The following is a 13,806-nucleotide window of genomic DNA, read 5'->3' as shown; positions in this document are numbered from 1 at the left end:
ATCGGCGTTTGCAGCAGAGGGCGAAAGAGGGGCGCCCTTTCCGACGTTCGACGTCTGTGACTCCCAGGTCCTCGAATTCGAGTTCGGGGTCGCGAGGAACTACATCTTCACCTGCAACTGCCTCTGACGAGCCCATGCAAGTGGGTCGTTCGTCTTTATCACCCGAAGAAAGGCAGCGACGCCAGGACTTAAGACTGTGCCTGTACTGTGGAGGAAAGGGCCACTACCTTGCCCAGTGTAAAGAACGGGCGGAAAACTCCCGCGCCTAGGTGTAAGGGAGGAGTGTCCCCTAGGCTGCCTTAGTCCTGCTCCTCAATGTACTATACCGGTAACCTTGGAATATCCAGGTGGTTCCTTCCTCACGCAAGCCCTAGTTGACTCCGGGGCTGGAGGCAACTTCATTACTAAAGAGTTGGTGCAACAGTTGAATCTCTCTACGCGACCTAGGACTCCTGCCTTGCGGATAACCTCTATTCAGGGTACTCCTTTATCAGGGTGCATCTCCACCGAGACCGTCCCGTTGATTTTCCAGACGGGCTTGTTACACACAGAGGAGATTTCCTTGCTAGTGTTGGAGAGAGCTGTACATCCGGTAGTTCTCGGGTTACCCTGGCTTCAGAAACACTCTCCTGTGATTCGCTGGAAAGATTTTCAGATTACCCAGTGGAGTTCGGAGTGTTTCCAATCCTGTCTCCAAGCGAAAAGATTCCAATGGATTCCGCTGGCCCACACCGTACCGGTATTACCGGCTCCGTATGCTGACTTTCAGGATGTCTTTTCCAAGGAAAAAGCGGAATTGTTACCGCAACACCGACCTTTTGACTGTGCAATAGAGTTGCTTCCAGGTACTACTCCTCCCCGGGGACGAGTTTATCCTTTGTCTCAGCCAGAGACCCGGGCCATGTCCGAATATATCTCCGAGAATCTGGCTAAGGCTTCATACGCCCTTCCAAGTCTCCCGCCGGAGCAGGTTTCTTTTTTGTTGCCAAAAAAGACGGAGGCTTGCAGCCTTGCATTGATTACCGTGGCCTCAATGCTATCACCAAGAAGAACCGGTACCCGCTTCCCCTCATTCCGGAGTTGTTGGACAGACTCCAAGGAGCCCAAGTCTTCACTAAATTGGACCTCTGCGGCGCATATAATCTGGTTCGAATCCGCCCCGGGGACGAATGGAAGACGGCGTTCAACACCCGGGACGGCCATTATGAATATCTAGTAATGCCGTTTGGACTGTGCAACGCTCCCGCTGTATTCCAGCACTTGATGAATGAGGTTCTGCGTGACTTATTGCATTCCTGCGTGATCGTCTATTTGGACGACGTTCTTATACACTCCCCGGATCTTGCTTCCCATCGGCAACATGTGAGACAAGTACTCCAGATTTTATGAGACCACCATTTGTATGCTAAGTTCGAAAAATGTCTCTTTGAACAAGAGTCATTACCCTTCCTCGGGTTTATAGTGTCTTCTACGGGTTTCCGGATGGACCCCAGCAAGGTATCCGCCATCAGGAAGTGGCCCCGACCTGAGGGGTTGAAAGCATTACAACGCTTTTTGGGGTTTGCTAACTTCTATAGACACTTTATTCCTCAGTACTCTCGCTTGGTGGCACCTTTAACCGCGCTAACTTGGAAAGGGGCAAACACTCGCCTTTGGCCTGAGGGAGCTTGTGAGGCTTTCGAACAATTAAAGAAGGCGTTCCTCCGGGATACCTGTTTACGTCACCCAGATCCAACACGGCCATTCTTTGTCGAGGTCGATGCCTCTAACATTGCTGTGGGAGCGGTCCTCTCACAAGTCTCTAACTCCGGACATCTCCTACCCTGCTCCTATTTTTCTAAGAAGTTCTCCTCAGCCGAGTGCAATTACGGTATTGGGGATAAGGAGTTGCTGGCTGTCAAACTTGCGCTGGAGGAATGGAGACAGTGGTTGGAGGGCTCCCTTCATCTGGTTACAATTTATACAGATCACAAGAACCTGGAGTTCCTTAATCAGGCCCAACGTCTTAATCCTCGACAAGCACGATGGTCCCTTTTCTTTAACCGTTTTAATTTCATTTGAAGTACCGACCCGCCTTGAAGAATGTATGGGCTGACGCGCTCTCCCGTTATGAACTTCAGGAGGAGAAGGAAGACCTCCCACAACACATTATTGATCCCGCTAAAATCCAGTTAGCTAGCACCACAGTTTCCACCCTAGGACGAGTGGTGGTTTCCCACAAAGACCGCAGAAGGGTGTTAGCTTGGGCCCATGACTCGCTTTCAGGGGGTCACGCCGGCAGGGAGAGGACGCTCGACCTGCTTAACCGCTATTACTGGTGGCCTCAAATGCGACAAGATGTCCGAGTATATGTTGACTCATGCCCAGTATGTGCCCGGCAAAAACCGCCTAGTGGTCGGCCCTGGGGCCTCCTGCAGCCGCTGCCTATTCCCGTGGAACCATGGTCCCACATAGCCACGGACTTTGTAGTGGATCTGCCCCCCTCGGAAGGTAATACGGTGATTTGGGTAACGGTAGACCGTTTTTCTAAGATGATTCGCCTGGTACCCTTGCCTAAGCTGCCCTCTGCACCTGAACTCGCACTCCTGTTTACTACACACGTCTTCCGGGTTCACGGTCTACCACAGAGTATCGTATCGGATCGAGGGCCACAGTTTACGGCTCGTTTTTGGCGTGCCCTTTGCAGGAAATTTGGGGTCCAATTAAATTTATCCACGGCCTTTCACCCCCAGACTAATGGTCAGACGGAGCGCACGAACCGCACTCTTAAAACTTTCCTCCGCAGTTTTATCTCCGAAAAAGGGAATAACTGGACTTCTCTCCTGCCTTGGGCAGAGTTCGCCTACAACAACCATACCCATGCTGCCACAGGACAAACCCCTTTCCAGATTGTGTATGGACGTCACCCAAGGCCTCCTTTGCCGCTTCCTATTTCCATTCCATCGCCTGCTGCCTTAACCACAGCACGTCAAGTGCATCATCTCTGGAAGATGATTCAACTCAACCTGAACACCGCAGCAAAAAGGTCCCAGCAGTATACCAACCGTCATCGACGACCAGCGCCAGTTTTTCTGCCAGGTACCAAAGTGTGGTTAAGCACTCGGAACCTCCAACTACCTAGCCGCTCTCGTAAGTTGGCTCCTCGATACTGCGGGCCTTTTCAGGTTGCGGAGCGTATTGGTACCGTTTCCTACAGACTTCGCCTTCCGTCTTCACTTCGCATCCATAACGTGTTTCACGTATCTTTGCTGAAACCGGTGGTACTGTCCCGGTACCATCATCCCTCCACGGATGCACTATCATCTCCTACGTCTACTGAGACTACGTATCAGGTACGAGAAGTCTTGGACGTTCGCTTCCATGCCCGTCGCTGGGAATACCTGCTGGCATGGGAGGGGTGTGGCTCCGAGGAGGACTCTTGGGAACCAGCTCGGAACATCTTGGACAAATCATTGCTCACTCAATTTCATCTGGACCATCCCGGGAAACCTGGCCCTCGGTGGAGGGGGCGTAAGAAGGGGGGTACTGTTGCGGTCTCGGTCGCCACGGTGGCGCCCGAGACCTTACCTTCTTCCCGGGTCCCGGGGAGCTGCCACGTTCCGCGGGCTCAGGACCCCGGCCGCCGCTTCCTCCAGCCGTTCCGATCCTCCGCGGGCCTGCAGGGCCTTCGGGCGCCATGCGCCGGCTCCCACGCTGCCGCTGGCGTGCTCTCACGGCCAGCCCCGCCCCCAGGCACGCGCGCGCGGCTGACCTCCGGTTTTAAAGGGACCAGCACGGGAAAACCCGGCTCCTCCCTTCTCTGACGTCAGACGCTGCAGGGCTATTTAAGCCCTGCAGTCCCTTCTCTTCTTTGCCTTGCAACGAGGTTCACTACTTCCGGTAGTTCTAAGTTGCGTTCCTGGATTGCCTGTTACCTGCCTGACTCCGCTTTGCCTGACTCCGCTTGCCTGCTACCTGCCTTGACCACGGATTGCCTGACTCCACTTGCCTGTTACCTGCCTTGACCACGGATTGCCTGACTCCGCCTGCCTGCTACCTGCCTTGACCACGGTTTGCCTGACTCCGCTTGCCTGTTACCTGCCTTGACTCCGGTTCGTAGTTTTGACCCTGCTTATCTTCAGCCTGCCCTGACCTCGGTTCATGACCCCGACTTCTGCTCGCTCGCTGCCTGCCCAGACTCCAGTCCGGATTCCACTCCTGGGTTTCTTCGTTCTCGCCTAAGTCCCAGCGGTCCGGGTCCCTACGGGCTCCTCCTGGGGGGACCTCGGGCTTCCAGGGCGAAGTCTCCTAAGTCCTAGCAACCCGGGCTCCCACAGCTCCTCTGGAGGAGTCTCGGGTTTCCAGGTGAAGATCCTATTGCCCAGTGGGAGTTCTGCCTACCGACTGTTCCCTCGGGCCGGTCGGCCCAAGGATCCACATCCGGATTTTCTCCAGCACAACACATGCTGCTGTGGAATTAACTATGTAGTTTAAATTGTCTTGGTCAATAGGCCTGAACCCAAATTAGTCAGACAAACTGGGGTTTTCAGTGCTTCTGTTTGCCCTGGTTCTCTGTGCTACATTCAACACGAAATTGCTTTTCAGCTGTCTTGCTCTAATCCATCTACCCTACCAGATATATTAGAAACTAGAGATGTGCAGTCATTATTTACAATGAAATAGGAAATAAAGATGATATTTCCTATTTTGTTGCATTTCGGGAAGTAAAAAAACAAAAGGAAAACCCATGAAATTTCATGTGGTTTTCCTATTGTTTTTTTTTCTGGGAAAAAACCCCCAAACCCGCCCCTTCAAATTTAATTAAATACAACCCCCCACCTTCCTGACTCCTCCAAGATGCCCCCAAAACTCCACCAATGTCCCTGGTGGTCCAGCGGGGGTCCTGGGAGCGATCTCCCACTCTCGAGCCTTTGGCTGCCAGTAATCAAAATGGCGCCGGCGGCCCTTTGCCCTTGCCATGTAACAGGGGCTACCGGTACCATTGGCCGACTCCTGTCACATGGTAGGAGCAATGGACAGCTGGTGCTATCTTAAAAAATGGCACAGGGCCGTACACTGTTCCTACCATGTGACAGGGGCCAACCGCTTGACCACCAGGTACTTTTGGTTAGTCTTGGGGAGGTAACTTTATCCAGGTAACTCCAGTCAAATATATTCAATGTTACTTTCATTTGGATAAGTGTTGCTCAATATTGAGATAAATATATCTGGATAACTTATCCATTTGCTGGATTAACAGGTAAATTTCCAAAGCGGTGTGCAGGCATCCATGTGCATACAGTTCCCAGCGCGTGCACATGGACGCACTGATTTTATAACATGCGAGTGTCACCGCACGCATGTTATAAACTCGGCTACCTGCGTGCACATGCATGCCTGATTTTATATCTGTGCGCATGGGTGCTCGTGTGCACAAGGGGGGCATTTTGTTATAAACACATGGCACCGTGATCGGCCCTTTCCCCAGTTCCTTAACCCCCTACCTATCCTTCCTCCCTTTTTCCCTCTCCTCTCCTCTCCGACCCCTAAACCCCCACCTACCTACCCTACATTTTTTTGTTTTACAACTTAACTGCTCCTCCGAACAGAAGTTGTGTCTGCCAGCTGCCGGTGCGCTTCACCAGGATAGCTCCTAATGGCGCTATCCCAGCCATCCCTTGCCCTGCCCAGACTCCGCCCCCGGCCCTCCCCTTTTTAAAAGCTCAGCACTTTTGCATGTAGTGCTTGGAAAATGCGCTCGGCGTGCACACAGCCCGGCAACACGCATATCTTCTGGGATTTGCGCACGCCAGGCTTTCAAAATCAGCCCCTTACTGAATATTGACCTCACAATGTTTAAAATTCTATTTTTTTTCTGTATATTATAAATTTATAGTTTGTCTAGCTTTAATGATCTAATGAAGAAGATTTAAAAGTATCCGTAAACAGGATACTGAGTATGACTAATAAATAAAACAAAGAAATATTACCTGCCGTTGATACAGCTTTGCAAATTATATGTTCTGTCTTTTTCTCTTTATAGTTCTCCATCTTTGATCCCCTTCTATAAAAAGCATGCCTGGGCAGCTGCGGGAACCAGCATCAACCTTAGCATTGGCGAGGCATATCCTCAGAGCTCACTCCTGCGACAGAAGGAGCTGCTACTGTAGCATCAGTCCTTTTCCTTTCCTTCCTTGGCTTGAGTGCACCACTATTGTGGCCTCAAGGGATGGGAGAATCTGAACCCAGATTCAAACCCTTGAGTCACAAGGCTATAGTCCATGGCTTTGCAAGTAAAAAGGCAAAACCATAAGTACACAATTTTTATTTCTTGTGCAAATGAGCCATAAAGATGGAATTCCCATGTCTCCATCTTTTCTTCCATCTTTACGATGCCTTCATGCCTAATACTCCAGAAATGGGATATTTCTGAGGAGGCTGAAAAACACACCTTGACTAGAAAGAAGGTGGCATGGGGTACATATACTTGGAGGTCTATGAATAAAAAGCACATTAAATTAACATGCACTAAATGCTATTAACATATGCATTAACATGTTGTGTACATAGCTCCTATGTGGCAAAATGTGCTCTGTTTAACGCATATATGGATACTTTAAATTTTCAGGTGCTCACATATGCATAACATGTACATAGCATGCTAATGATGTTAATAGGTCTTAATGTGCTGTGTACTAAGGTCATCTAGGCAACAGGTAAATTTAACATGCACTTTTAGAACATTAACGTTAACTCCTGACAGAAATATGAGGTGAACTATTGCTGATTTGACACACAAAGGGGTAGATTTGTGTGGTACCTAGCGTGTGCACACGGACGCACTGATTTTATAAAAGTTATAAAATCCGTTGGCCACGCGCACATGCATGTTGGGTTTTATAATCCGCGCGCGCAAGGGGGGGTGAATTTTTGCAAAGTATGCATGGCGACGCAATCGGGCCTTCCCCAGTTCCCTAACCCCCTGCCTAACCTTCCTTCCCCTTCCCCTCTCCTGCCCACCCTCTAAACCTAACCTACCTTTCCTCAAATTTTTTATTTTATTACTTACTGCTCCTCAAGAGCAGAAGTAATTTACACATGCCAACCAGCTGCCAGCTTCCCCGCCCAGACCACGTCCCCTGGCCCGCCCCTTTTTCAGGGCCTGGCACTTGTTCACATATTGGCACTTACGTGCATGGCCCGGCCCTTTTGAAAATGCGTGCTTTGATGATCTGATAAAGTTACTGGCTTGGCAAGAGAGGCCATTTTGTAAGGATCCGGGGAAGATTTCAGGGCCTAGCAATTTTGCGAAATATCTTAGAAGGGAAGAAATGAGTGTAGAACTATTTGAAGGTGGGGCACTGGTGAGGGGTGCAGACATTAGAAAAGTACAAAGGTGTTTTCTTGAGCTAACTAGCACTTTAGGATGGTTTGTGTTGGAAAACTTTCAGGCCTATGTACTAACACTATGCCATACATTTGCACACATACAATATTAGTGTACTTTTCAGAGTGCATGTGCCATATGTGTACTCTTAGTACATAGATCCCAGTTGAAAAGGCGATGTGGATTTTCAGATATCATGCATTTCTGCAGAAAGATTTTGCAATGATGAGTGAAAAGGGAGCCAAGAGATTAATAAACAATAGACAAGGTCTACATTTTGTTACATTGGCCAAGACAAGTATTATTTCTCTGACACAGTATCTTGAAGGGGGCAATAATATCGACTTAGGGTAGGTAATTGCAATATTCTGTAGGAGATGCTATCGCTGCTGCCCTCAGGAGCAGGAGTATGCTGCAGCATGGGATTGATGAGCAGCAGAAAGAAGAGCAGCCAGCCCATGCTCCCTCAGGAGGCACAGCCGGGCCCACGCAGCCCTGAGGAGCAGAAAGAGCCACACAGCCCCCCTCAGGAGCAGGAAGCAGGGCAGCAAGGGCTCCCACAACTATAGGGGCTGAAGGGAAGAGGCTGCTGCTGTGCTTGTGTTTACGGGGGGTGGGGGGGGGGGAGGAATGAGTAAGAGAACATTGGTGTGTATATGAGAGAGAGGAGAAAATTTGTGCACAACACCCCCCCCCCCTCTTCCCCTGCTAATCCATAACAATCTCAGGATACTTGGAAATAAAAAAAAAAATTCCCAGATAAGAAGAGGAGGGGATATTTTTGTTAATCTTTATTAGTTTTAATTATTGGATGTTATTTGATATGACTGCTGATTCTAAAAATTTAATTGGTATTTGAAGAATTATTCTATTAATAGGCTATTTTGAAATATTTATTCTTTTCATTAGTATGGTTTTACTGTAATTGATGTTTCCTAAGGAAGGTTGGTGATACTTTTTTCCATTATTGCACTGCATACAGAGTCTGGCTTATTGTGGTTTCTAGATCAGTTTTTGTATGCATGTTTCTAAATATACTCTATGGGCTTTTTATTCCTTATTTGTCTGCATGCTGGATATGTGATAAAGATATTTTGCTAGCACATAGTTTATGTGTAGGAATCAAGCCTGGTTTTTGCATTTTCCTAATAAGAGATATATTGGTGTTTTAGGGCCTGGTATAATGTTTGTAGTGTTGCCTTTTCATAAGTTGGGTTGTTACTGTTTGAGTGCTGGCAGTTAGTGCTGTTTTGGTTTGGGAGGTTTACTGAATTGTAATTATAATTCAGTTTACTCATGACTTTCCAAGGGCTAAGCCCACACCCAAAACACATTGCAATAGACATAATACCATATGTTGTTTTAGCAGATTTTTCTAATTGACACCACAGTAGTGCATGTAAATATAATATACATGCTGTAAGTGATAATTTTTCCTTCTTTTTCATGTAAAGTCTGTTATAAATGCATAATTTAAGAATAGTTTTTCAGGGCAGGTCCAAGATGGCTGCCATCTACTACACAGCATGCGGAGCTCCTCGGATTTGTGGTGGTTTTTTTTCCTATTTTCTTGGTTACTTTTTCTTAATATGGTACACAAACAAAAGACAAAGGTTGGAGCTCACCCTGTAGTCCTGTCTGCCTCTGTATATGGGCCCAATGCATGCCCATGTTGTTTGTGGTCTGAAGTTACCACTGGAGAGGGAGCTATTATGGAGTTCAAGAGAGAAAGTAGAGCTTCCATCTCTCCCTAGCTCGTCGGAATTGCTGAGCTTGGTGGTGAGGACTCCCCGATAGATCTAGCTGCTGTTTATATGTCTGGGCTATGTTGGGGTTCATCGCCGAGTGATGAATCTCTTGCAGTGGCCCTGAGTTCAGGGTGCATAGACAGATGCAACTCAGCAGAATTATTCAGCCATGCTGTTGTTGGGGATCCCAGATTGATGCAAATCCTAATGGAGGAAGCTTGTGTGGCAATATCTCAAGCTGTTGATGGCCAGATTTTTTCTACCATAGTGTCTTCTGCTCAGAGGAGTTTCACAATTTACACAATTTACTCTTGAAGCTTTTTGGGATGTTATAGAGAAACTTAGTAACACTACAGTGTGGCAACTCACTCCTTTGGTTGAAAAGTCTTAATTTTAAAGAACATATATAGGCATTAGAAGGCTTTCAAGTGAATTCCGCTTCTAGTGAATTGTTCTTGTTTAAGTTATACCCTTTGTTACATGTAAACCGATCTGATATGAAATTTTTTCATGAAGGTCGGTATAGAAAAGTGTTAAATAAATAAATAAATAAGTAAATTCTGATTGCCAAATTTTGGAATTACAAACTAACCCCTAGATTTATCTAAATGCTATAAATATAACAGAAGTAGTACCCATGATAAAAAAAAAAAAAAAAAAGGGGGGGGCATGGTTTGGATAATTTCCATACATTTATCACACCTGCACTGATCAGTGCACCGCAGAGCGCGTTACCGGGATAAGGTTTTTATTGCATTTACCATGAGAGAGAGGGAGTGAGGGAGATAGTCTCTGTAGAGAACACCATGTCACGCTACTATTTATACCACTGCACTTTTAATTTGGGAGTGGGGTAGGTTTGGGGGGCAGTTTTACATACACAATAGGAGGTACAAACAGCAAAGTTGACATCACTGAAGAATTTCTGCTGTTTGAATTGATGAAAGGTACAAGAGGAATTTATTTGTACAATGCACTTTCTACTTAGCTTCAAGCAAGGTAGAGTAAGAATATATATAGAGTATCAGACTGAGCCCTATAAAGAGGATCTCTCTCTGCCTCTCCATGATGTTCTCCTGCGCGTAGGTTATAAAAATACGCCCAAATATTAAAAGCCTGGCGCTCGTAAAACCGGGGAATACGCGCATGGTGGGCCTTGTGCACGCCGAGCACATTTTAAAAATGGCCCATCCACAAGCATATCTCCTGATACACGCAGAATTGCCAGGGTCAAAGGGACGGGTCTGGGGGCAGGGTCTAAGCGGGACAGAGGCAGCCGGGACAGTGGTTATTAGGCCCTGTCCTGGGGAAGCGTGAACCAGCAGCCGGCCGGTGTGCGCTACTTACTGCTGTTTAGGGGAGCAGTATAAAAACAAAAAAAACCAAACAAAAAACCTAGGTAGAAGGGTTTTAGGGGTCGGGATGAAGAGGGGAAAAGGGAGGCAGGGTAGGAAGTGACTTAAGGAAGTTCCCTCCCAGTCCGCTCCTTTATTGGTGCGGACTGGGAGGGACCTGGGGAAGGCCCTACTGCATTGCCATGCGTCTTTTTATAAAATCCTCCCCAGTTCCGCGCGCCCATGCACGAGCGGATATCAGATTTTATACCATGGATGTGCACACGGTTCTTCTAAAATCTACCTTCAAGTGTTTACTCCCATTCCTTCAGCTGAATGTAATATTGATTTAACTACCATTCTTGAGACTTCGGACAGTGCTTTGAAAACCCCATCTACTTTGATTGTTAGTTTTGTTCTTGAATCAGACAGAGACTAGTTATTGAGACTTTATTCCAGACACTGTAATGATACCTTTTTGAAGTTTAAGGTCAAGGTGTTTCCAGATGTTGCAAAACAGACACAAAAAAAGCATAGGCGGCAGTTTCTTGTTATGAGACCTGAAGTGTTGCAGTTAGGAGGGTCTTTTTTTTCCTTAAATTTCCCCGTAAATGCTGCATTGGATGTAATGATGTTTCCTCTATTTTTTGAGCCAAGTCAGCTGATTCGCTTCTTAAGTGACAAGGCTCTTGTCCAGCCTGAGTTTTCATCCTCTCTCCTGCCTGGTTATCTAGCTAGTGGGCTTTGTTAGAGCATTCAATATTTTGTTTATGGCCACATTGTAGTATTTCTTTATTATATTTCTTGGGGTTGTGCAATTGTACCCCTCTCCTTATGAGGACTTGTATTAGGATTTGGATATGTTTATTTCTTAGATGTTCCTTTGTTATGTATTATTTTTCCATTCAATTCCTATTTTTTTGATTCAAGATTGTCTTGATTTGTATTTGAAAAGCATAAATAAGTTAAAAAAAACAAAACACAAAAACATAATTTGTAATTGTGTGTGAGGAGGGCATGAAGGGGGGAGGAGCGTATGTGGTGGGCGTAAGGCGATAAGATTCACGTAAGGGCGCCTAGCACTCTTGACCAGTCCTACCCATAGTAAAGCACTGGGCTTTGGGGAATGCAAGAACCTGGGAAGGAGGGAAAATCAATGGACCAGCCTGCAAAGAAAAGGAGGAGGAGGAGAGGGTATTGAAGACAAACTTTATACACTGCAGAAGCCAGAATTTCCTTTTACAAGTTTTACAATAATTTTTTTTTTTTTTTACTACTTACTCATCTCCGATGTAGAGGTTTGGCCAGACCTCATTAACATGAGTATATTTTACCCCTCCTTGCCAGAAGAGGCGCTCCAATTCAAAGGCGCCAGGAGTACAGTATCCTGTTTCAGGATCTACCTTGACAGCTGCATAGGCATTTCTCCTTTTGCTGACAGTTGTAGATGACATTCCTCAGACAGGTTCAGATTTCCACTTGCAATATTTGAAGTTTAAACTGGAGCACTGCCATTCAGGAAGAAGAAAAGAAAAGTGGTGTAAAAATAAGTCAATTGTTCACTGTTTTATGCTTTTGAATGTAGTTGGTATGAACCAGTGGCATAGCCAGAACTGAATTTTTGGCTGGGCCCAAGGTTAACATCTGAGTCATGGCAGTTATATTGTTATTGCTAAAAACTTTAGCATACACCTGGCAATAGATTTCTAAATCTGCTACAGCTGTCATACTCTTTAGTATTTTAAACTCAGTGACTTCAATCACTTACAATATGAATGCATGTATTTAATTATGCAAGCATTTCAATTATATTTAAAGATATCTCAAGAGGCAGTATCCCATAACTTAAGCATAACCATATACCAGTCTACTATAAAGTCAAAGATTTCAACACACATCACAATATCCTGAGAGGTATTTAAAAACCCTGTGGAATGTTATTCCAAAATATTTAACATAATATAGCACATATCTTGCCAACTTTCTTTTATAACAAATTCCTTACAATCCTTTTTTTATCCTGCAATTTTCTTATACTGTTATCACTATTTTATGTAATTCTTTTCACAAATATTCATTTTATTTTAAACATTTTTTATATTACTTTGGCAATGGATGTGCAAATTGTCATAACAATCAAGTTTCTTGATTCATGATCTCTCAATTTTCAACACCTGTCCCTAGGAGACTATCAATGCCTCCCCTCCCTATGATGAGAGGGGCAGAGAGAGAAAGCCCCTGGTAGGGAGGACAAGGGTAGAGACTGCTGGGGACAGGGAAGGGCATGGGGGATGAGAGTCTCATCTTAGATCTCCTACCTGTCCCAAAAAGCCCCACACTGAGGGCTGACTCTAGGGCAAATTGTGTCCTGTGCAAAAATAGTTGATGGGGCTCCCTCCTCAGGGAAAAGGATGAGGAAGTCTAACTGGGAAGAGGTGGGAGAAGAGCTGACGTGGATTAGCAGCAGTGGGCATACATCTCTCTCCCTGACCTCAGCACTCTCCCCATTCACTCCCCCCGCCCCCCCAACACTACCACACACCATTCCTGTACTGGGCTTAGAAATATAAAAATACATATTCTACAGATATAGAAATGCTTCATCTATAGAATAATAAGACATATTTTTTCATTTTCTATTAATCATGTATCCCTGGATCACATATCACCAGCAGAACTGAGCCAAAAAAATCTCAAAAACATACGTAAAATTGTATCTAAATAACCAAGAACATAAGCATTGCTATGCTGGGTCAGACCAGCATCCTAGTAGTGACCAATCCAGGTCGCAAGTAGCAGGCAGATCCATAAAGTAGATCTAATTTCTGTTACTCACTCCCAGGGAAAGCAATAGTTTTCTTTAGTCTACCTTGCTATGTTAGGAACTTGTCCAAACCTCTTTTAAACCCCTCTTTGCTAGCTGCCTTGACCACATCCTCTGGCAACGGATTCCACAACTTGATTTTACGCTGAGTGAAAAAGTTACTTTGAATGATCTGTGTTGAATGTGCTGGTTGTTAGTTTAATGGAGTGCCCCCTTGTTTTAGAGTTATTTGAAAGGGTAAATAGAAGTTTGTTTACTCCTTCCATCCCATGATTTTATAAACTTCTATCATGTCCCCTCTCAGCCATCTCATTTCCAAGCTGAAGAGCTCTAGCCTGCACACAGGGCCTGTACATCCCAATAGGCGAACTGGGCGGTCGCCTAGGATGCCAGCCATTAAGGAGGGCGGCAAAGAGCAGCTATATGGGGAAGCGAGTGGAGCCCATCCCGCTCATGGCCAAGAGGAGTAGAGACTCGGCGGACTGTGAGAGGAGCCTATCCCTCTCGCAGCCGAGAGTAGAGACTTGGCAGGCA

At 46.1% G+C, this 13,806-nt stretch overlaps 1 protein-coding gene across 2 annotated transcripts in view; it reads right to left on the bottom strand.

Moving 5' to 3' along the window:
- LOC115095598 (dual specificity phosphatase DUPD1-like) overlaps nucleotides 1–13,806 on the bottom strand; it is a 98,935-nt gene that overhangs the window by 34,644 nt on the left and 50,485 nt on the right. For both annotated transcript variants that reach the window (XM_029609546.1, XM_029609547.1), the window contains exon 2: nucleotides 11,730–11,956. In XM_029609546.1, coding sequence (XP_029465406.1) covers nucleotides 11,730–11,902 — 173 coding nt within the window. In that variant the 5' untranslated portion in view covers nucleotides 11,903–11,956. The remainder of the gene's footprint in view (nucleotides 1–11,729; nucleotides 11,957–13,806) is intronic.

This window comes from Rhinatrema bivittatum, chromosome 7, assembly GCF_901001135.1.
Source record: "Rhinatrema bivittatum chromosome 7, aRhiBiv1.1, whole genome shotgun sequence".
NCBI classification, from domain to species: Eukaryota; Metazoa; Chordata; class Amphibia; order Gymnophiona; family Rhinatrematidae; genus Rhinatrema; species Rhinatrema bivittatum.
This window is presented reverse-complemented; position numbering and strand designations above follow the sequence as displayed.